The sequence below is a fragment of the Pteropus medius genome, unplaced genomic scaffold (genome assembly GCF_902729225.1).
Source record: "Pteropus medius unplaced genomic scaffold, Ma_sr-lr_union100, whole genome shotgun sequence".
Classification (NCBI taxonomy): Eukaryota; Metazoa; Chordata; class Mammalia; order Chiroptera; family Pteropodidae; genus Pteropus; species Pteropus medius.
The window spans coordinates 350,830-376,350 of NW_024351729.1; the positions used below are offsets into that span (position 1 = coordinate 350,830).

General features: G+C 40.7%; 1 protein-coding gene and 1 pseudogene across 1 annotated transcript in view; one reads left to right on the top strand and one right to left on the bottom strand.

Moving 5' to 3' along the window:
- Nucleotides 1-19,296, bottom strand: part of LOC120587713 (NXPE family member 3-like) — a 28,848-nt gene extending 9,552 nt beyond the window's left edge. The window contains 5 exon segments of the mRNA XM_039844905.1: nt 797-1,009; nt 1,116-1,189; nt 5,422-6,146; nt 15,648-15,762; nt 19,214-19,296. Of these exon segments, the coding sequence (XP_039700839.1) occupies nt 797-1,009; nt 1,116-1,189; nt 5,422-6,146; nt 15,648-15,762; nt 19,214-19,296 (1,210 nt within the window).
- A 5,419-nt stretch (nt 19,297-24,715) lies between these two features.
- Nucleotides 24,716-25,521, top strand: LOC120587410 (60S ribosomal protein L7a-like; annotated as a pseudogene).

The window sequence follows — 25,521 nt, forward strand, 5'->3', positions numbered from 1 at the left end:
GATTCAATTCCAGTCCCATGTCTTCAAATGCCTCATCCATTTGCTCTCCAGAAGGCCCCCTCCCCCACCACCCTTTTAACCTAATACGAAAGGGTAGAAAATAAATATGCTGTTTTCTCTCACTCCTGTCCCTTGCTCCCACATCCAGTAAGCAGCCCAGTGACTTTCATTCTGGGCTCATTTTCTGGTTATCTATAGTTATCTGGTCATCTCCCTTCATTCTAGAACCAATCAGTCAAACAGACTGTCAGTTCCTCTAGCATAATATTTCCTTTATTGCTGACTCTATTTCTTTACCAATTTAGCCTCTCATCACCTTGCATGCTGACCATACAATTGTCTTATACATTGTCTTCCATCTTTCTTTTGTACTCCAATTAGTCCAACAATCTGAAAACTGCTTAAAAACATTGTATCTCCCAAATGCCACACAATAAACCCCTGGTTTCTCTATAATTATTTTCCTAAATTTCAACTCTATTCCTCTAGTATCCTCTAGTATCCTCCAAACTCCTCAATTCTAACCATCTATTTATGGTTCATCAAACACACCTACTCTCAGGTTAGAGCTCCTGATCATCTACTTAATTGCTGAGATTACACATAATCTGGGCATCCTGTTTCCCATCCCTTTCCCCAGCCCAAACCCAGATGTCCTGTCCTTCTACATCACTCTCCTGAAATCCAGACATTTTGCCTCATTGACAAGATAGATGTTTTCTGTCTTCTCAAAGCCCTGTTTCTTCCTGTTTTTTTTTCTTAGGAGTCCAGCCCTCTCCCCCTTACCACCACTCACAGGGCACAGTGTCCCGCAGATACTCCCACCACTGCCAAAGTATGGAGTCCTCCATCATGTGGATGATGTGGCCAGCCAGGCAGCTCAAGATGCTGTCCACAGTAGAGAAGGAGCAGCTGGAGCAGGACAGCGAGTGCCACATGTCTCTGTGGTAGAAGCCAGAGGGCTTTGGGCCTGGGATCCCAGGATGGCATGGTTGTTGGGGGGACAACACTATAAGAAATTGCTTGTAAGCAAAACAATCAGTGGGTACAAAAGAGGCTAAAGCTACAGGCATGGAATAAGTGCTGTCTTTTCTGCAGGCCCCACTGTCACTTACCCAGACTCTTGTTTCTGTGCTCAGCCACCCAGATTGAAGAAATACCCTGAGTGAGGACCTTGTCTTCCACATTCCTGAAGAGAAACCAATTAGCAAGAGGGGAACCATTAATGAAAATGTGCGATAGGAAGGAATTCTGGGCTAAGGTGAAATGTGGGTTCTTGGAGGAAAGGTAGTTCTCAAAGTCAAGGGCATCTGTCCAGTGTTAGGGCTCCTGGGAGTTAGGGCTTGGGGGCAGGAGAGCAGTTGGAAGCTGGAGTTCAGGGATCCAGGTCCTTTGAATTTTTTGGCCTCGGGGATTTCTTCAATGCAGAAAGTAAATTGTTTTAAAATGTACCAAGGATTTTGGTTTTATTTAGATATGGTAAGGCCAGCAGACTAGGAGATGATTGCCATGGAAAAGACAGTGTGTGATTCACAGTTTCTGAGAGGTGGCGGCACAATTCACCATGCAGGGCCACATGGGGAAACACCAAGGTCAGTCAAGAGGCATTAGGAGCAGGAGGAAATATAGGCAAAAGCCTTTATTGTGTTTTTTGTAGAAAGAAATTTAAAGGAAAGGTAAGAAGCTGAGCAGATTTAGGGTTGGACAATTTGAATAATTTCAGTGGGCTCTGGGCCATAGAGGTGGTTTCTAGTTGTCCTGTACCTGGCCCTGGGATAATTTCAGGCAGGCAGATCAAGTCTTGGCTGCGAGAGTCTGATAAAAGGAGGCGGGGTGGCAGTACGGACTCAGGAGTGGGTGGGTTGCATATCAAAAGTATGCTCGAGGCAAATGGTTTGCTATTTCTACGAGTTAGCTAACCCTAGGAGGGGCAGTCCCACAAGGCCCCAAGATGTCAAAGCATCACAAAATACAGAGAATTAAAGACATGATTTATATGAGAAGGTGACTGGAGCCTTTTTCAAGAAGTCTTAACTTTCCTGTTGATTTACTGAGCCCATTCCAATTGGACTCTCACTCCCACCACTCTCAGAAATGGCAAAGTCCAATGTTAATTTGTCAGCTCAGCAGCAGCTCCCCCATCCCTGAGATGTGCTGGTCCCCTGGTTGCTAGGACGCCTCCTTCTCCTAGTAGCCCCTTTTGCAACCCTCCCCACTTCTCCACAACCTCTTTATATTGGAGCATCCAGGCCCAGTCCTCCCTCCTCTTTTCCAATCACACTCCCTCCCTTGGTGGTCTCACTCAGCCTCCTGACTTTAACTTTCAGTTAGATCTCCAGCCCAGACGTCTCTGCCAAATTCTAGGTTTGTGTATCTGACCATCTGCTCAACATCTCTGTGTGACATCTAATGCACGTGATCAAACTCCCAATCCGCACCCTCACCTGCCTCACCTAGAGCTGTTCTCACTTCAGCTGATGGCAACTCTGTTCTTCTAGGTGAGTGGGCCCCAAACCCTGAAGCCATCCACAAGTTCCCACTTTTTGGCAGATTATGCCACTCAGGAAATCCTATGGGCGCTACTTTCAGAATATATCCAGAAAAGAATCACTTTAGACAGTTCTACCACTGTAACCTCAAGCCAAGGCCTTGGCCTCTTAACTTGCAGTTTCCCTACTTTTCCCTTAACCTTCTGCAGTCCATTCTCAACACAGTGGGCCAAGAGATACTTTAAAAATGTAAATTACATCAAGTCCAACTTCTACTCAAAATCCTGCAATGGATCCCTTTTCTCTTACGGCAAAAACCAATATACTTACAGAGCCCTTCCTGGACATGCCACACCCTTCCCTTAACCTCACTGGTCTCTTTATCCGCCACCTCCTTGTCCTTCACTCCACTTAGCTGTTTGGTTTCCTTGCTGTTCCTCAGACACACCAGGCACACTACCATACTCCTTATTCCTGGAACCCTCTCCTCCCTGGTATATCCTTGGCCAACTCTCTCACCCACCTTGAAGTCTTTGCTCGGATGTCATCTTCTTAATGAGGTCTACCCTGACACCCTATTTAACATTGCAACCTGCCCCTGCCATACTCCTAATCTTTATTTCCTCCATATTTTAAATTTCCCATAGCATGTATCTTCTTCTAACATCCTGTACAATTTACTTATTGTTATGTTTATTCGTTTATTGTCTCCTTCTCCTGTCCATGTATGCTTTATCAAGTCAGGGTCCTTGTCTGTTTGTTCACTGCTGCTTTCCCACTGTCTATAGCAGGGCCATGCTTGTAACAGGGGCTCAGGAAGCATTTGCTGAATGAAGGAATGAACTGATTGAAGAGGTTGTGTCCTCAGAGGAGAGGGGACTTTGCTTTCAGAAAGGAGGAGGAGAGCAAGAAAATATTCCTGCAATCTGGAAAGATGGCTTAGCGTGGCCTGCCCTAAGAGTGCCAGGGCCCTAGTGCCCCATAGAGGTTTTGGAGCTTCAGGAAACAGGTGTAGGATGATCCCAGGAACTTTGGATCCAGGTGGAGATGCCTGTCTTCCCAGTAGAGCCCAAGACCACACAGACTTGGACAATAGGCACTTTGGGGTGACCAGAGTGGACAGATAACTAAGGGAAGATTTCTGATGATCAAGGTGTCAGTTCCTTGGCAGGACCCTAGGCGAGGGGAGCCCTCCTCACCAGCCCAGAGGTAGAGGTCCTCAGAATAGGACTAAAGTTGATGTCAAGCAAACACTGGACCTTGGGGTTGCAAATTCATATCCACCACACATTTGCCATCACATATGTGGTTATCTGTTTAATGCCTGTCTTCCATCAGTACCTTGTTAGCTTCCTCAGGGAGGGGGCATTCTGCCTTCCTCCATTCAAAGGATCTCCAGGACTTTGAACAGTGTCTGGCTCAGAGTTGGGGGGTGGGGTGAGGCTCAACAGAAGCAAACACTTGAGATTAGATGATAAGAGCTGACAGAGCCCACTGAGTGCTGTCCTTATTCTAAGCCCTTGACATACATTAAAGTATTTGTTCCTCACCACAAGTCTATGAGGGTGGTATTATTATTATTATCCCCTTTACACATGAGAGAACAGAGGTGCAGAGAGGATAAGTAACTTGCCAGAGATCACACAAATAGAAGCTGGCAAATAGTAACAAGTGGAGCAGGGATCTGAATCCATACAGTCATGCTGCAGAGACTCTTGCACTTTATCTCCGAGTGACATCCTAAGACAGGACATCTGTATTGAATCTTAGATTTATTCCCAGTTGACCAATGCCTAAAGGGTTTGTGGTTCTTTTCTGACCAAAGGGAGCATAAAAAATGGTCCTGGTGTTAAATTCTCATTTTGGGAGGTAAATGGTAGTGGGAATTCCCCAGACATGAAGAGTGGCTGAGAGCCTCCAGAGATGGGCATCTGGTAGAGCTGGCACCTCTGCCTCCATGCTTCGGGCCAGCCAGCTCCTCTATTCCTCATAGCTGCCAGTGATAACATTCATGCTCTTTGGGGCCACAGAGCAGCAGTCATCTCGGCTGCCAGCTCACCCCCGCCCCCGCCCCCACCTCTACCTCTTGCCACAGCCTCTCCTCTCCCTTCCCCCTCAGTGGGGGTATCCCTCTACCTCTTCTCTGCCTCCTCTAGCCATCTTCTGGGACCCTATTTTTGTCTCTTTTCCCTACTGTTTCTCTACTGGAGACCAGATGCCTGGGTTTCCCATCTTAAAAAAAAAATGCTTCCCTCACCCCTGGGGCCTCTCCTGAGCCAGCCCTGCCTCGGATCTCAGAGTCAGTAGGGCTCACTGTGAGCTAGTTTGTTTTCACAGTTTTTTCTCCCCCATTCTCGTTCTCTGCCCACCCAGGAGGCTTGCTCCCTGAGACTGAGGACAATTTTTAACCTTTATTTTTCTTGGTTTCCAGGCTACAGTACCTGCTCCTATCTCACTCAGTGGGGTCACATCCATCCTCCCTACCACCTGACCACACACACTGGTGATTTCTAAATTGACATCTCTCCTTGTAGGGGCTGTCAGTAGAGAGGACTGGGACACTTCTTTTTCTAGAGTGCAGGAATCCTCTTCATACTTTAGATAAATTGTTACCTGACCTGATCATCATAGACCAGAAGGGATATCCTCTCTCCATGCCCTCAAATCACTCAGTGCATTTAGTTAAGCACATATCACACTGTGTATTTAAAAAAGTCATGTGTCTCCTTACTGAAAAGGTATAGAAGGCAGGAATGCTGATTATTATGTATAAGTAGTCAGCACTTGGCATAAGCATATAGTAGGTGCTCAGGAGGTGTGTATAATAAAAGCGAGTAGATGAATGATAAGGGCAGGGTCTCAGGTAGAAGAATCACAGGGACCAGAATTCAGGGGTTGGGGCACACATCCCAGATGATGTTGGGTTTCTTACCACACCAGCAGGGCCTCCTCATGTGGTGTGGTCACATTCCAGTAATGTTCACTTGAATGTCCCTCCAGTGAGTCACAGGGCAGGGTAGGGGGTCAAATGCAAAACCAGAGCTCCCCCAGATCTTCATCCCTATAGTGACAGGTAGATTCTTCCTCCCCAGTTAACAGGGGATTAATATTGCAAGTAACAATTTCTTTATATCCTGCAGGTCCCCGAAAATAGCCCATGAAATTGACTGTGGCCCATTGGTCTCTCCGGATTTTTCGCAGAACCCCAACAGCCTCACTGGAGTGGATCAGCCGCACTTGCACCTGGGCCTGCCCAGCTCAAAGCAGGTGGAAGGACAGCAGGTATGTGCCATTCTCCAGATCCTGGACATCCCCAGAGACCCCTGCCTTCGAGTCAGGACCCAGCAGCTGTGCCCAAAACAGATCCCTGCCATAGGTCTTGGGCTTGCCCCGATGGTCTCTGGCCACAAGGATGGCCTCCAGGTAGCCTCCTAGGGCATAACTTGCCTGGGCAGGACCCCTCAGGTGGTAGTTGGAGGTCTGGGGGCTGGTAGAGGCCAAAAGGTTCTCCTCATCTCCTGAGGTCAGAGGCCAGTGCGAAAAATGGGTCAGGTCCCAGAGGTCCTGGGGATGAGAGCCAGAGGACTTGCGGGCAAGGCAGGGCCTTGGGGGCAGAAGGACAGTACTGTCAGGCCAGGAAACCCCGCTGTACAAGATCTGTGGGAAGAGAAAGAGAAACCTGTCAGCACTTTGTGCCTCTTCATTACTTTTCTGGGAAGAAGTTCTCAGTTCACTAAACTTAGTCTTCTTCTACCTGGTGGGTCTTAGGCAGGAATCCTACCTGCCCTGCCTCATGCTGCTTCTGTCCCAAAACTGGTGTCTTGGGAGCCACCACCACATACATCTGCAGATACTGTCTTGTGTTTAAAACCATGTTTGTGGATTTTGCTAAATCCCACAGAAAATAAGTAGAATCTCTGTTCCCTGGCCCCTACTGGCTTTTACTTCACCCTTGCTCACATTTTACAAACACACTCCCACTGCCACCAGAGATGCTGCAGGCTTGGACACTCCCCGCTCCCTTCCCCAGTCTCTAGCTGTCTCCACACTTTACAAATCCTTCTCCTCTCTCTGGATTCTAAAACTTGGGGTAAATCTCACTTCCCCTCTTATTTCCTCTTTTCATAACCTGGCCTCTACCATCTCCATCTTGGATTTAGATGGAGGATTTCCTTTACACACAGAAGGAGGAGGAGTTGATAGAACTGGATACAGTGGGTCCTAGGGCTTCCTTGAACAAGATGTAAAAAGGAGAGTGATGTGCAGAAAGAAGGGAATATTGGGGAGGAAGTGGGCTCTGGCTTCAAAATGTTGTAAGAGACACCTGCAGTCCTGGCGGGATGCCTGGTGCTTGGAGCAACAAGGACATCAGAAGCAGATGTGGACTTGCACACAAGGACACATTGCAGGGAGGGCACACACGCCAAACCGATTCTGGGACTTCTTGCTCTAGGGACTAAAAAAAGATACTTAGAAAGAAATGGCTGAGAACACGGGGGTGGCCTTGAGGCTGAATCTGGGAGTTGGCTATAGCTTGTATTTACTAACCTGATAGTAACTATTTATAAATTACAAAGCCAGCATTGTGGGAAACGGAATAAAAGCCATGGAGACAGGGGTGGGGGATGCTAGCATTGCCATTCCTCCTCTCCCTTATCCATGTTAGTTGAATATTTCTAGACTCCGACTCTTCTTCCAAACTGTCTCCACAACACAAAACTCTTTAGTCCCCAACAAAAATCCAAGTCTCAGGTAAACACAAGCCTAAGTTTGCCTTGCCTCATGGGAAATAGCCATAAAGTTCGAAATCACAGTACAAATGTGAGCATTTCTGAGAGAAAAATCACCCCCAGCAATTCCTCCTAGGGAAAGAAGTTAATCCAGTTTGATGGTCCATCAGCATTCTATGGTCTCTAGCATTAATCTGCCCTGCATCTGATTTGTTCTCTGACTACACCTTAGCATCAAGGATCTTGACCCCCTCACTCAGTCTTTCCTCATAGCACAGACATTAGGTGACTCCCAGCCAGTTGATTCTCCCAGGTCTCATAAGGGACAGGGCATTAGAGATGCCCAGATGCCTCTCCTTGCATATCTCCTGGGTAAAATTAACATAAGCAGAAAGAAAGATTGGGGAGGTCCACCAGAAAGGAAGAACTGGTACAGAGGAGCAGGGGCAGAAGGAGATATTTCCTTCATATAGATCACTGAGACCTGTCCCAGAGGCACTTAGTTAAACCCCTGGGAATTTAAATTTTTCTTATATTATATTATATTATATTATATTATATTATATTATATTATATTATATCATATTATATTATATTATAGGAGTTGCTAGCATAGTTTATGACTGGGAATTGGGGAGGCCACAGTCTTACCAGGGACCCATGTACCAAGGGGCCAAAAGACATATACAGTTGAGGAATGAAACATGATACAGTAGAGTCCCACAAAAGACCACCAGTGGCTCTGGGAGTGGCTTAGGATTGAGCCCTTCATCCACAGGGCCTACTGGAGCTGCGATCACCAATAGTCAATGAGCTGGTCTGTACTGTGATCAATCAACAGGAAGGGATGTCTACCTCTCAGGTTAGTGATAGGGAGGAGCCTGTCAATTTTTCCTTCTCTTGGTTTCCTTTCTCAATATCAAAGGGGAAACTGAGGAAAGAAGAATGAGGAAGGTATGTGTGAACAGAGCATGTGACTTACTCCCCAACTCAAATCACCTGGAGCCTTAGCTAAACTTGGCAAGAGAGGATGGAAGGGGAAGGGAAGGAGCAGAGGAGGAGAGCTTTGATTCTGACATGAAGTTTCAAATGAATAGAACTGAGTCTTAGAGAAACAAAACTGACTGATACAATAATTAAAATTGACTTAACAGTTATGAAGTTAGACTGAGATGTGGTTAAAGAAGCCCAGGGAAAATATAGCATTCAACAGACACAGTTGATAGCAACAGTTGAAAGAATTAAAATTGTTTCAAGTTTATACTCCATCTAGATACTCCCCATACCGGTTATAAGTTCTTTAGTAAGTACTGGTCTTTGATCTCTGCAGGCTGCAGATACCCACATCGGCAGTTTATTTATACCTGCAATATTGAAGCTGTATTTTAACTGCATGGCTTCAGAAAACAAAAACTGGGCATTTGCTGTTGACTTTTATCTAAGTAAGAATCTGCTCCTAAAACTGGAGTAGATTACCATGACAAGAGAGTATATGATTTTGTTTGTTTTGTATTTCAAAGAATATCACCTTCACTCAGAGTCAGCTTGAGAGGGGTTCATCTCTCTAGGGGGAGCTTAGGGTTTGTTGAAAAAGAATGCAAAAAAAAAAAAATAGATGACATATAAAACCCATATGAAGGAGAGGAAAATGGACTAATTTAAAAAGCATGTTAAAATATTAAAAGCATAGTTGAAGCTTTCTGAAATGACTAGGGAATAATGGAGAGAAATATAACATCAGAAACAAATTATCTTTTACCAAAAAAGTTGTGACACAGAAAAATATTTTTACTGACATCAAAGTAAAACAAGTTACTCAAATACTGGAAAATGCAAAAGCAGAAGAAAGGCAAATGTGGTAGGGATTGCTTTCGACTAGTAGTAACAGCCACTAACTTCAGTGGCATAAACAAAGAAAGGTTTATTTTTCTCACAATAAATGTTTGGAAGTAGATAATTGGTGGCCTTGGTTCAGTTCCTTAAGGAAGTCAGACTAAGGTATCTGTGATTTCTTGACATTTTTCTCATGAAGACTGCTTGAGCTCCAGCCATATTATTTATTCACTTTTGGGGCAGCAGGAAGGAGGAAAGACAGAGCACCAAAATAGTATTAGAAGTCTCACCTAACTACTTTTGTTTATGTATCACTGAGCATTCTTGCCTGTAATGGAGCCTGGACATAGTCTTCCCCGCTTTCCTTACTGGGGACATTTCCCAGGTTTGGGTTAGTAGGGAAGAATGGGAGAATTTTCCAAAATGAGGCAAAAGGCTTGGAGCCACCAGATTTAGTTCAGGAATTTGATGAAGGTGAAACCAACATAGGACTGAGAGAGAAACTGCCCCCAGGAGGCATGTTTCATAGGACAAAGCAATTCCTGTGCAAGAAGCAGTGACCACAGCTTTTGGATAGAGCACAGAAGATACCTTACACAGAATATATGGTGATAGATTTTGTTCCATGGTGCCATCTGCAAAACCCACAATTTATACAGCAGTTGGGTATCAGGACCATGGAACTTAATGGGGAACAGGAAATTAAAATGTTTTAAATATACATGATAGGGGGAAGGTGAGCCCTTCAAGTAAGGTCTGATGATAGGGATTTTGTTATTGCACATTTACACATTTTTAAAAGGAAAGTAATGTCCCACATTTCATACTATGGAAGAGAAGCAGCATGCAGAGGTGAATTTCTCCTATTGCTATAGTACACACAGGACACAATCATTCTCAGTGAGGAAAATTTCCCAATGAAATTTAAGTTCATAGGTTGTGAACTTTAGACAACCAGTGCAGAACAACTGGTGATCTGGTGAGGCTGACACCAAGAAGCTTTTCTCTTCTTTGCCTATTGACCTGCCTTCTGATACCTCTGAAGTCAGCTTTGGTATTTGGCAAAACCAGAGACTGGATTGTATTAAGTAGTGGTCTCAGAACGGTTTTCTGGTTAACTGCTCAGAGGGGCGAGAATTTGCTATGAATTTCTAAATTTGGTGGGTATGGGTCTGGTGTGGTGATAATATCAGAGTCTTGTTAACCTGGAGGCCCTTCTTGCTTTTTCTTTCTCTTCCTCCATCTCTGAACTCTTAGGACCTGCGTATGTGAGACAGTGATCCTGCATATGTGTCTCTTGTGCAGATCAGGGTCTCCTAGGGCAGTTTCCCACGGTCTAGGCTTGGGGAGGGTATTTGTGACCAACACTGTTGATTGCCCTCCCAATATCCCATTTTTATTTGGGGCAGAATATAGCCAAATATGATTCATTACTATCATGCAGTACATTATTATTGGTCTGGGCCAGTCATAAAATTCACATTCCACACTTTCCCAAACTTCTTGAAAATTTCCTAGTTCTGGCTAATAAAACATGAGGAAAGGTCTGATGAGAGACATTGGGGATAGCTTTCACGCACCTAATAAGAGAGACCAATGAAGCTGGTGCTGTCCTCATTTTATTTTCACTTGGGATGTGAATTCAGTGCCTGCAGACACACCAACCATCTTGTGATAAGAAGGGAAAGGCCATTTCAAACCTTGTTTTTCCTTCACTACCACATACTTCTGGTTCTGGGTATTGTAGGAAACATTCATATCATGATATGACCTCCGGCTCTTTCTTTGTGTCATAATGCTAGGTTGGCACAGATAAGAGTATTCCTGGAAACCCTTTCTATACCAAGACATTTAGCTATAACTTAACTATACACAGGAATGACTGCAAACCACATTAAATAAAAACTAAATATTCCTTAATTCGAACTTCTCTTATGGGGCTCTATAAAAGTGTCTGTGACCATTCCAACATCACCTGAAGGAGGAAGTTGTAATAGAAAGACCTTAACAGATTGAGGTTAAAATGTTTCACTATTGTAAATTTTGGAAGGGATCTGTGCAAGTGAAGAACTGTGAAATTTAAGTCTCATTGGCTTCCTAGCAAAATCTCAGTTTCAGAGATATTCAAACATGCATAAACAAACATCTTAGAACTGACAAAAGATGGTATTTGCAACATATATAATAGACAAAGGGTTAATACCCAGAAAACAGGAGGAATGACAACAAATCAAGATAAAAAGATAAATAGTTCAACAGAAAAATAGACAAAGTATATTAAAAGGTAATTTACAGAAAGGGAACTTTGAAAAGAAAATAAATGTCAGAAAAAAATGCTCAACTAATTTAGTGATATGAGCTAGGAATGGTTTAGCTGCAAATTACAGAAAAACCCAACATACGTTGATTTAAGAATGATGGTCTTATTTTTCTCATATGACAAGATATCAGGAGTAGCCACATCAAGGGCTGGTTAGTGGCTCAACAATGTTATCAAGAATCCAGACTCTATCTGCTGTCTTCATCCTGTTACTCATTGCCCCAGGGTGCAAGATGGTTGCATCTCTGATGCATATGTCCATTTACCAGCAAGAAAATGGGTAATGGCATATTGTGCTTTGTGAATTTTCCCTTTTTAATTAGGAGAGTAAATGTTTTCCCAAAAGTTCCACCCAGAAGACTTCTGTTTATATTTTGCTCATGGGAGGAGGTGAGTTCAGTGTCCTCCTATGTCGCTGCCATCTTGTACTTCCCCCTTCTGCTTATATTTCATTAGCAGGTGTCAGCTGGCCATCAGAGCTAGGAGAATGACATGATGATTGCTTGAGACTAGTTATAATTCAGACCCCCAGGGATTGAGTAAATGCCTATTTTTCTTGAAATTCAGGGATCTTTGAGGTAATATGCTAGCAAACTAGCTTAGAAAAACACAAAAGCCTGGTTTAGAGGTCCTCTTTTTAAGTAAAGACATTTAATAGATAATTGATGGGTTTTTTGTTACACTAGATCACTTCTTAGGTGTCCATTTCAGATGCCACCAAGGATAATGGGTAAGGAGGAATTCCCAGAGGATAGAGCCAAGGACCATGGAAAACAATGTCTGTGGAGCCCTTTCCAGGGAGCAGAATGTTTACATACCGAATGCTTAGATTTTTCTCTCCCTTCCCAAACCTCATGCCCAGCCTTCTACCCGGATTCAACTCCTAGGAGACTGACAGCTTAGGCATAGGCCACCAATCTCAAAGTAGAATTTGGGGAAATTCTTCTCTGAGGAAAATGATCTGTCCAAGAGGAAAGACCTAAAGGTATTAACATATGGGTTCTCCAATAAATCTGCTAGCCTAATCACCGTACAATGAAGTCCACTGTTGACAAACACCACTCATATGCTTAGTGCTTCCAATGAGTTTTTAGGTCCTCTTAGAAATGAATAGACAACCATGTATTATCATACATCTGAATAAAGCCTAATATGAAAAAACAGAATCAAAGCAAATGTACAGAGACTATGTCAGAAGATAAAAACTTCAAATATCTATCATTATTATCCTCAAAAAGATCAGAAGGGTTTTGTCCATAAAACTGGCATCTGTCAAATCTTTTGTTTATTTTTTATTGGATTGTTTGTTTTCTTATTATTGCATTTGAACATTCTTTGTGTATCCTGGATACAATTCCTCTATCGGATATATGATTTAGAAGTATTTTACTCCAGTCTGTGGTTTGTCTTTTCATTCTTTTAACATCAATTTCCATTTTCTTTTATTCATTGCTAGTATATAGAAATTCAGTTGATTTTTACATATTTATCTGGTGTCTTTCAATAGTGCTAAATGCACCTTTGACTTAGTGTTTTCTTCTTAGATGATATTTCCCCCCCATAAGTGACATATTTACAATATTGAATCTCTACTTCATTTATATGGTATATCTCTTAATTTGTTTAGATATTCTATGATTTCTTTCATAAATGTTTTGTAGTTTTCAGTGTACAGATCTTACACATATTTTATCACATTTATATCTAAGTATTTCAAATTTTTGGAAATGGTGCTTTTAACTTTTTAATTTCCAATTGTTGCTCATATATAGAAACAAAATTCATTTGTATACATTGATATTTTATCCTGTGACCTCACTAAACTTATAGGAGTGTTTTTTAGATTCCTTAGAGTTTTCTATGTAGAACATATCTTTTGTGAATAGAAAGTTTTATGACTTCCCTTTCAATTTGTATACCTTTTTTTCTTGTCTTATTGCTCTAAGACTTCCAGGACAAATGTTGAAGAGAAGTACTGAGAGCAGACAGCCTTGCCATATTTCTGATCTGTGCAGAAAGCATTTAGTCTTTTACCATTATATATGATTAAGTATATTCCCTCTAGCAGATTTTGTAAGCTCTCCTCTATTCCCAGTTTTCTAAGACTTTTAATCATGAAGAGATGTTGAATTTCACCAAGTACTTTTCCTGCGTATATTGAGATGATGATGTTTTTTCTTCTTTTAGGCTTTTATTTGTTTGTTTGTTTTAAGGATTATAGTTTTAATTAATTTACTTTTTATGGTGACATTGGTTAACGAAATCCAATAAGTTTCAGCTGTACATTTTAACAGTAAGGCATATATATGTTTACATTGTGTGTTCATCTTGCATAGATTTCTTTCTGTCACCACATATTTGACCCCTTTTACCCCGTCCCTCTGCTAACCACTAGTCTATTGTCCATGTTCATGAGTCTCCGTTTGTTTGTCTTGTTTCTCTTAGGCTTTTAAAGTGTTGAATTATATTTATTGATGTTGAATCAGCCTTGTACAGCTGGGATAACCCCACTTGGTAATATGTGTTCTTGCAATATTTTTAAACTACAAATGCAACTTCCACAATAGGTATAAAACTATGTAGGTTATATATTTATTTTTGAGCCATATTTTATTGTTTTTGCCTTTCAAGTATCTTGTCAATTATAAAGTTGTAGAATTTATTGGCTTAAATTTGTAGTATCTCATTATTTTAATATCTGTAGAATATGTATCGATGACACTTTTTGCATTTCTGGTATTGATAATTTGTGTCTTTACTCTTTCTTCCTGATTAGTTTGACTAGAAGCTAATCAGTTTTATTGATCTCATAGAACCAGCTTTCAATTAACTGATTTCTATATTGTTTCTCTGTTTTCTATTTTATTTATTTCTGCTCTGATATTTATTTTCTTTCTTCTGCTTACATAGGGTTTGATTTGCTCTTCTTTTCTTAGTTTCTTGAGATAGAAACTGAGACATTGATTAGAGATCTAACTTCTTTCCCAACAAACACATTTAATGCTATAAATTTTCCTCAGAGTATCTTTTATAGGCCTGCTTTCATCCCCCTTCCATTCAAAATACTTTCTAATTTCCTTTCAGATTTCTCTTTTGACCCATCGGGCTATTAAGTAGTGTGTTATTTAGTTTCCAAATATTCAGGTATTTTCAAGAAATCTTTCTTTTATTGATTTCTAATATATTTTCATAGTCGTTGGAAAATAAGACTTTGTATTATTTGAAACATTTGAGGTGAGGGAAGAAGAGAGAGAGATCTAGAATCCAACAGTTAAGAGAGTAGATGAAGAAACTAAATTTCATCTTAGCAAGTAACTACCTGGTTGATGGGAAGAAAGTGAAGAGGTCCTGAGATACAACAGGATTTACAGGAACCAGAGTGATATAGTAAAATATACGTTAAGAGCAGGATGGCCTAAGGTCTTATTGCTCTACAGTCATATCAGAAAAAGTCATCTCTTGGAGTAATCTTTTGCTCTGCCAGGATCATGTCCCTAAAATATACACTCTATTCTGATATAGCACTTCTTAATTGAATTCCTATTTCCTGTTCCTTAATAGAGAACTGAGTTGGGCTAGAAAACAAGAAAGTACGTTCAAAAAGATTCCTAGTTTCACCACTACTACTGACAGCAAGAACATAAACTCATCCCAGGCTAAGTGGTGAAAAGTTTGAACTAATGTTCACAAAAAGGAGTTGTGGAAGCTTCTCAGTTTGAAGACAATTGTTATATAGCTTAACATAAGTAGTTTGTCCTTTGTAATACATAGATTTATATCTTTGAGGGCTTTTTTTTTTTGCTTTTCTCACTTATTTATTCCTTATAAAGCTTCTTTTTGAAGAATTCATTTTTTTCCAGCAGAACCAAGAGGAAAAGGAAACTTGTACATATGTACCAGGTAGGGAAGGAGAACAGCATAGCCTTAGAGACAAGGTATGGAGGTAACAGTGGCCTTCTCAGTTTTAAGAACTAGAAAGGAGCTAGGCAAGCTGGAGCAGAAATAGAACAGCTTAGAGAAAGAGAAAGAATGGAAAGTTTAGGTTTCTCCTTTCCCCTCAAACAAACTCTTTTCGGCTAGTGTTTTGGATATACTTACAGCTAAGTCTACCTGTTACAATGTGCTCATTCTTTCTAAGAACTTCTGTTCCTGCATTAGAAACAGGAAAATAGAATGACAAAATGGAGAGTTTTTCCCAGCCTCCTTTTCCTAGATGAAAGTAACTGGTTCAAGCTCTATGGATGGATAGAGATAAGTAGAAAGAGGTATACTTACCCAAATTGCAAAGACTGATCTCACAATCACAATCTTATGCCACTTGAACTGTCTGATGTATAGGTCTGTGGAAGTCTGAAGTTGTTTACTAGACATCTGGTATGTTACCAAGACCCTAGCTAGATAAAAGTATAACATCAGTAAAAGTGACATCCTAAATACAATGAAATAAGAATTTTCTACCATCTACCTTGCCCTAAAGAACTGAGAAGGCCACTGTTACCTCTGACAATCACCGGTGGATGAGAGGACTTTTGTAGAAGTTTAGATAACCAGTGGAGAAATTCACAACTTTGGAGTAATTATGATTCAGCAATTCTAGTCATGTTCACAAAAAAAACTTATGTAAGAATGTTCTTAACAGCCTTATTCATAATATTCCTAAATTGAGAAAGAAAACATATATTCACCAATGGAAAAATAGATAAGCAAGTTTTGGTATAAAATTGAATATCACTCCACAATAAAATAGAACAATGATTGATAAATGCAACAACATGAATGAATCTCAAAACATCAGGTTGAGTGAAGAAAGCCAAAACACAAGGTACATGTTACATGATTCTTTTAAAACAAAATTCTGGAAGAGACAAATTAATCTATAGTGATAGAAATCAGAACAGCAGTTGTCTCTGGTGGAAGGGGTGGACTGGAAGGGGGCATGAAGAAAACTTACGGGGTTCTGGAATGTCCTTTATCTTAAATTGAGTGATGGTTATATGAATATATACATCTGTCCAATTAATTTTACACTTAAGATCTGATTTTGACTGTGTATAAATTATATCTCAATAGAAAGGAGGGAAAATGGGGATGAGAGAAAACAAAAGAAAAATATGTGTATTCATATAACTTATAACTAAATTCCGGATAATATCAACATGATGGAGGTGATGCATGGGGTAAGATTAAGGAATGTGAGAGTATACTAAAGTACTTGTATTGTTCAGGGGAATATATATAGGTATCAATAAACTTAAGAAAACAGGTAAGTAAACATAAGTATAAGTAACCAATATGACTAAAAATAAAATGTAAAATGTTTAAATCATCAGAAAAAAATTGATTCATCTATTGGAAAGTAAAAAAAAGCAAGTACAATAAATGGAAAATTTGAAATAAGTTGGAAGAAACAAGTCCTAATTTATTCAATGCCATTGAAATAAATGTAAATAGGTTAAAACTCGCCAATTAAATGACAGTGGAGTGCAATATATTCTATCAGTGGACATCTCACTATACTAGAAAACATGAAAGAGAGGGGACTGGGCATACCACACCCATTCTCTCCCAAACTAAAATGTGTGCTTTCATGGAGGAATTATGTTTCTTCTCCTTTGAGACTGTACCCCAGAGAAAGCCATGATTAAGTGAGGCAAAAACAGGCATACTCCTAGGTACTGCTTTGGTGGCTGGTGCCATCTTTAAGTAGGACAGGGGCTAAAGAAGGACTAGGTGGCCCAAGAGCAAAGCTGAGAGAGGGCTCAGAGGACTTCTTATATGGGGCCATGGGCTTGGGAGTTCTTTCAGGTTGTCAAGAGTCATAGAGAGATGTATCCTCTGGAAACCTGACCTGGAGCTTGAGAAGCAGGACTTTCACTGTCCATCATGAGTCCTGGGAATGTCAAAGAGCTAATACTGCCTGACTCAGTGGCAACCTGGCTGTTGGTGAAGATGGGGGACTATGAAGCTGAGGATAAACTGAAACTCCTCTCGACCTTCTGCATTAACTTCTGCCTATTCTCTAATCCAGAGCATCAAAGAGCCCTTGGCCAGATATCAGTATAGCAAATGAACGGTGTCAATAATCTCGTTGTAATTTTCCATATTATTGTCTCCAACTGTGTCCATGTAGGAATCGAGTAAGTATATGATATGCAAGTGTAATTAAAATGATAAGGCACCATAAAAACATGAAGCAATAACAATTTCAGGAATGCAGTAATAGCAACACAGGACACCTGGGCAAATTTTTAGCTTCCACCTAGATGAGGATGGGAGACAGGGAGAAGTGTGTGAAAGAGATTCAGTCACCCAACTGATATTAGTAAACTCTGGATACACTCCTATTTTATCCCTTTCCTTGAAATGCAGAAATCTTAACCCTCCTCATTCTACTCACCTCACCTCTTTCAAGCACCTATAAATTCCACCCTGTTTCTTTGTACCTATTCCTTGTACCTGTTCCTTGGACAGACTTTCTTAAAATCTAAAAGCCACCAACACTGCTATAATAAATTCAGCCATCCTACACTGTCAGGCATTTGCTTCCAACATAATTACCACATCATGCTTATTCAACATCTTAAACCTAAGGCAAGTAATAATAAGAATTTGGGACAGAGCCAGTGATCTCTTCTCTGACTTCATAAAGCAGCTGTTGCCTACTTTCTTATTCTTCCCCCACCAGTCCCTCCTTTAGTATGGAACTTATGTCCTCCTCAGCACTTACTTCTTGGGGCTGATAGAAGACCCAATAGTCCAAACCATTCTCCCTTAGAAATTCAGACATCCTACTACTCAGTTGACCTTTTTCCACCTGGCTCTTGCCAGGACCTAGGCAGATATGTTCAGCTAGAGCAGAGCAAGAAGAGGAAGCAATCTATCTAATTACAAATGATGGCCAGGTCAGAGTCAAGTTGACATCACAACTCAAACCCCAAAAAGGTGCCAGCAAAGCCATCTCAGAGAAGCTTGTTCAGCTGATGGATGAACAAGTCACTACTACACACAGACCTGAACTTACTGTTGAAGTTCGGATAGTAATCAGTGTACATGGTTCTCCGGCCAGCAATGTATTCAGGACTATCTAGATGACTGCCTTACATCAGGAAGTGGTCAATAGAGGCAAAAAGAGAAGTGGGAACCATAGTGGCTGGGTGCCCTGCCATCACTCAATGTTCCTCCTTCTCCCCTTTAGCCCAGTTTATGAATAAAAATGAATATGCAGGGAAACCACAAAGTGGGCTCCAGGACTACTTTAGCTATCATCCTGGCTCTGTTCAGTTGGACACTGGTTACCAGCTTTTGGGAGGTGAACATGCAGTATCCTATCCTAGAGATAGTCTGCATCTTCTAGAAATAAAAGATTCATTTCACTCCTCTCTCAACTATAAATCTACTCCCAGTTCTACTCCAAGGTTACCAGTGCTAATTGTCGTCTTCGAGGTTTCTTTCTCCATTATCTTTCTTAAGTTCTCAGCAGTATTTTAAACTATTGGTCACTTTATCCTCCCTGAAACTCTATCTAATCCTGGCTGTTTTGACTACCTGAGTCTCTTGTCATCCTGACCACTCAGACACTGACTCATACCCTCGTCTGTGGACATTACCTAATGTCTTATTAGTTAAGCCCTGCACACATCCCTTTCTCAAAATCAAGCACAATACCTGTGCCCTTCTTTGTATTCTACACAACATTAAGGACAGTAATTTGCTCAGATTGTTATTTTAATCCATACTAGTTGCTTGACAAATAAACTAAATGCCCTGTTCCCTAAACCTGAGCTCACCCATGTTTACAGTCCCCTGTTCTCATTTCCTTTCTGAAACTTATGCCTTCTTACCTCATAGCAAGATACCTCTCAATTCTTCTTGTTCTTTCTCTCCTTTCTCTATAAAGTCCCCAAAGTCTTGTTTCCTGTCTCATAGCAACTCACTGGGCAACATCCTGCTGATGCTTCAACTACTGCCAAAGTACAGCATCTGCAAACACGTGGATGACATGGCCAGTCAGATACCCAGAATGAGGTCCAGTGTGGGGAAAAGGCAGCTGCAGTAAGAGAGAATCACTTTTCTAAGCAGAATAAATGTAGAGGCAGAGAACACAATGACAAAGAAGAAATGGAATAAAGCTGTAGACAAGAGGAGGTTAATCTCTGTAGAACAGTATGGTCTAAACCCCCAGACAAAGACTAATAACTTCCTCTTTCCACTCACTAGAAAACCTTTTCTACTGACATCTGTAGAACAAAGCAATGTCCTGGAGAAAGGGCCATGTGTATCCCCTTTCTGGAGAACGAGGCTTGAAGTCCATACCTAAGCAGATGAGGGAAATGAGTAGGGAATGGTATATTGCATTCTTGCTTGAAGACTGAGTGATTTTTTTTCCTGAGTCTGAATTGTCATTGTCTTCTTCATAGCACTGAGCACTAAGAGAAGACAGGAGGCTCAAGCTGGGGGCTGGGAGAAGAATTCCAAATGGCATGACTGTAGGAAATAAGTGAAAGGTTGGGGAAAAGAGAAAATTTGAAACCCAGAGTTTACATAGGAAAACATTATTTCTATTCTATTTCCAAAATATATTATACATTTTTTAAAATTTATTTATTTTTATGGTGACATTGGTTAATGAAATCCAGTAAGTTTCAGCTGTACATTTTAACTGTAAGACATATATATATCTACATTGTGTGGTTCACCTCCCATAGTTAGATTTCTTTCTGTCACCACATATTTGACCCCTTTTACCCCATCTACCTCCTCCCTCCCCCCTCCCCCATGCCCTCTAGTAACCACTAGTCTGTAGTCCATATCCATGAGTCTCTGTTTGTTTGTCCTGTTCATTTGTTGCTTTTAGGTTTATATCCCACATATAAGTGATATCGTGTGGTTTTCAACTTTTTCTGTTTGGCTTATTTCACTTGGTATGATTATCTCAAAGTCCATCCATGTTGCTGCAAATAGTAGTATTTCATCTCTTCTTATGGCTGAGTAATATTCCATTGTATATATGTACCACAACTTCTTTAGCCAGTCATCTATTGTAGGATACTTTGGTTGCTTCCATATCCTGGCCACTGTGAATAATGCTGCTATGAACATCGGTGTGCAAATATCTTTTCGAATATGAATTTTCAAGTCTTTGGGGTAAATACCCAGTAGAGGGATTGCTGGATCATATGGTAGATCAATTCTTAGTTTTTTGAGACACCTCCATTCTGTTTTCCATAGTGGCTGTACCAATTTGCAGTCCCACCAGCAGTATATGAGGGTTCCTTTTTCTCCGCATCCTCTTCAATATTTGTTATTACTTGACCTGTTGATTACAGCTATTTTATCAGGTGTGTGGTTTTGATTTGTGTTTCCCTAATAGCTAAGTGATGTTGAGCAGCTTTTCATATGTTTGTTGGCCGTTTGCGTGTCTTCTTGGGAGAAGTGTCTGTTTCAGTCCTCTGCCCATTTTTTGATTGGATTGTTTGTTTGTTTGTTGTTATTGAGTTGTATGAGTTCTTTGTATATTTTGGATATTAGGTCCTTATTGGAGGTGTTGCTTGCACATATATACAATTTTTTTATTAGACAAGACAAGAAAGATAAATTTACAAAAAGAAACTCAGAAAGTAGAGAAGATAATGTATCAGTCAGAGTCTGGAAAGAAGACCGAAGTCACACCAGATTTTAACAGAGAAAATTTAACATAAAGAACTGTTAACTGAGTATAGAGAGTTGTTCATAGATAACTTAAAAACACGAAGAGAACACTAAGGCGTCATGTAGATTGCAACTGTTAAAAGCAGCTACCATACTTGGGTCAGAGGGAGTAAAATGAAGGTGTTAGAATGATGAAAATTTAGAGGAATCCATGGAGATAAAATCTCAGGGAGGGGCACTGCTTGGCTGATTCTGCAAGTGTTGGAATACCAACTGGATTCAGGTTCTGCTCCTGGAAGGAACGGATGCTGCCAGTGTGAAGATTGCTGATGCTCATAGGAACAGGACACAAACGGCAATCTCATAAAAAGTAGACAGGATAGCGAGTCCCTTGTATTTCCTCCAGCCTTGCAGACCCCCTTCTAGCATCCTCTGTTGGACAATTCTAATAGGGAACCAGCAGGTAGGGCAGAAATGTTTGCAGAGTCCCAGCCCCAGACTAATAAAGTAGAGCATAGTAGGATATGTTTGGAGCTGACGATTTGCTTAATTACTGGCAAAGGTAGATAAAACAGTAATTAAACTCAATGCTTAGAAGTTGCTTAATGTGAGCAATGAATTTAGCCTTAAGTTTTCTAGCAGCAAGGTCAATGCTAAAGGATATAAAATGTTTTCTTTCCCAGTAAAGTAAGACACAACTTGAAAGAAGTACTCCCTGTTAACTAAGCTGTAGAAGACACAGAGAAGGAAGTCAAGTTGTTTTAGGGAGAACTTGAGATAACAAGGCCCTAAGGGGAATGGAGTTTGGCTAGATAGAGTCATAGTTGCAAGGACTAAGGGGAGGGGGTCATGCTCAGGGAATTGCAAGGTGAGGGTCCAGCATGCTAGTTTCTTGCCAGGTGAGCAGGTTTCATCACAGGCTGTAGGCACTTTCAACTAACTGTTCCTTGAGTGTTCAGGCAAGGCTGGGTGCTGAATACAAAATAAGTACTTGCTTAAAACCATATCCAGGGCATCTACCTTTTTCTGGAGTATACATTGCAAGGCCTGGGCTCTAGCCCTGCTACTAGTCCAGGAAACGACTTTGAGCATGGTATGTAAAATCCTCAGAGATCTTCTTGTTCAATTCTGCTATCTCACCTCTTGCCTCACTCCAACTCAAAAATGTTCTATGGTTTTGATTGTCACTGTTTCTCATCCTGGAATGCCCTTCTGATACTCTGAGCCTAGTTAATCCATAATCCTCTTTCCAAGCTCAGCTCAGTTTCGTGGAATTTTTCCCTAGACCCCAAATGCTGGGTTACATGCCTGTCCTATGTATTCTTATAGCTCTTATCATAGCTCTTAACCTCTATAATAGCACTTATCATAGGAACCTGTAATTGCCAATTACCAGCGGCACGTAATCACATGCTCTGATTAATGTGAGTTTTTACTTTCAAGAAATGGAGGCTAATCTGGCTGATTAAAGAGTAACGGGTATTAATAAAAGGATCCTGGGTAGCCCACATACTGCTGGAAGATTGGAGAAGCAGGCCTGAATGCTAAGCTTCCAGGAACTATATATCATTATATCATCATTACCACTGCTGCCTAATTGAGCAGTATGAGAAATTCCTGCTGTGGTTTACACTGTACCAACTATGCCATTTGTGTGCCAGAAGCCTGATCTTGCAACCACCGCCACTATCGAAAGCCAGGTGCCTCTGTTACCAGTCTCAGCAGCAAAATGGATTCTGTGTGGACCTCATTTTTCAAGTTACTCACGTCTGAACTGAAGGATCTGATATTATGGAAGCCAAGAGAAGAGAAAGTTTCAACAAGGAAGGAGTGACCCATGACGCAGAAAAAAATCAAAAGGCAAGGACTGAAAATTGTTCATGGGATTTATCCTCAGAGGCTCTTAGTTACCTTGGTGAGAATAATTTTGGTTGATTAGAGGGTAAGTGGACTGAGAAGTGAAAGAGAGGGGGAAAAGGGCATGAGGAGACAACTTTTTTCTTTTCTTTTCAATTATAGTTGACATTCAATATTATTTTATATTAATTTCAGGTGTACAGCATAAAGGTTAGACATTTATATAATTTACGAAGTGATCCCACCGATAAGTCTAGTACCCACTAGCACCATATACAGTTATTACAATATTATTGACTATATTCCCTATGCTATACTTTACATCCCCGTGACTATATTGTAACTACCAATTATACTTCTTACTCCTTTCACCTCTTTCATCCTCTTCTCCCATCTGGCAACCATCAATTTGTTCTCTGTATCTATGAGTCTGTTTTTGTTTTGTTTGTTTGTTTATTTTGTTCTTTAGATTCCATATATGAGTGAAATCACATGGTATTTGTCTTTCTCTGACCTATTTCACTTAGCATAATATCCTCTAGGCCCATCTATGTTGTCACAAATGGAAAGATTTCATTCTTTTTTTAAGGCCAAGTAATATTCCATTGTATATATTACCACATCTTTTTATCCAATAGTCTATTGATGGGCAATTTGGTTTCTTCTATATCTTGTCTATTGTAAATAACACTGCAGTGAACACAGAGGTGCATATAATCTTTTCGAATTAGTGTTTTGGTTTTCTTTGGATAAATACCCAGAAGTGTAATTGCCGGGTCATAAGGTAGTTCTATTTTTAATTTTTTGAGGAACTTCCATATTGTTTTCAATAGCAGCTGCACCAATTTGCAATTTCACAAATGCACAAGGGTTGAGGAGGCAACTCTTTCGATAATAGTGAAGGAGTTCTTACTGGCCAAATCTGGAGAATCAAAATAAATAATTATGACAATCGATTGTAGACCATTGAATAATAATGAATTCATATTGATGTAAATAAATAAAGAAATTAAAGCGAGAAAGGGAAAGCTCTTCCTTGCAGCAGAATGCCAACGAATAAATACATGTAAAAGGAAAGATGGATTGAGAAGAATCACCACTTGAAACTATCAAAGTAATAATGGTTTTAGGCAAGAAACATCCATGTGTGCTAAAACTAGTAGATGGAATCTTGGTGAGGACCATGGTGTTTACATACTCTCAAATATCCCCCCATGAATTACTTATTAATTGCAAAAGGAAAATAGTACCCTTATAATGAAAAAACCTAGTGGACACCACTTTAGCTAAGCAATAAAAGTAACATTATTGATACTGGGACAAACCGACATTGTGTGCTTCCTGGAGAGATGAACTGAGAACACTACATTGCTCCTCTGGTATACATGCCAAAAAATGCATAACCCGAAATAAATCATTAGGAACATCAGACAAACCCAAATTAGGGACATTCTATAAAGTAATTAGCTTGTATTCTTCAAAAAATTCAATTTCATGAAAAATAAAGGCTGAGGAACAGATGAAAAGAGACTAAAGACACATGGCATCTAAATACAATGCATGACCTTGGCTTGGATCCTGAGCCAGGAAAAACTATGTCTATAAAGAACACTATTGGAACAATTTTTAAAATTTTAATATGGACTGTGGACAATAAATTTCTTGATTTTGATTTTGATAATCATACTCTGGCTATATAAAAAAGTATTTTTGTTCTTGAGAAATTCATACCAAAGTATTTAAGGGAAAAGAAGCATGATGGATATAACTTCATCTCATATAATTTAGGGAAAAAATGTAACATTAAAAAGATTAACTCTCTCCTCCTACCACCCAAGATGCCAAAAGAAAAGAAGGCTAAGGGGAAGAAGATGGCACAGGTCCTGGCTGTCGTGAAGAAGCAGGAGGTCAAGAAGGTGGTAAATTCTCTGTTTGAGAAAAGGCCCAAGAATTTCGGCATTGGACAGGACATCCAGCCCAAAAGGGACCTCACTTGCTCTGTCAGCTTGCCCAGCTACATTTGGCTGCAGTGGCAAAGGGCTATTCTCTATAAACACCTCAAAGTGCCTCTTGTGATTAACCAGTTCACCCAAGCCTTGGACTGCCAGACAGTTACTCAACTGCTTAAGCTGGTCCACAAGTCCAGGCCAGAGAGAGACAAAGCAAGAGAAGAAGCAGAGATTGTTTCCTTGGCCTGAGAAAAAAGCTGCCGGCAAAGGGGATGTCCCCACCAAGAGGCTATTCATCCTTCAAGCTGGAGGTAATTCTGTCACCACTTTGGTGAAGAACAAAAAGGCTCAGCTGGCAATGATTGCACATAATGTAGATCCCACTGAGCTGGTTGTTTTCCTGCCTTCTCTGTGCCACAAGATATGAGTTCCCTATTGCATTATCATGGGGAAGGCTGGGCTGGGGCGTCTTAGTCCATAGGAAAACCTGCACCACCATCACCGTCACACAGGTTAACTCAGGAGACAAGAGAGTGCTGGCTAAGCTGGTGGAAGCTATCTAAACCAATTACAATGATAAATATGATGAGATCCACTGTCACTGGGGAGGCAATGTCCTGGGCCCAAAATTGGTGGCTCACATTGCCAAGCTGGAAAAGGCAAAGGCCAAAGAATTGGCCACCAAGCTGGGCTGA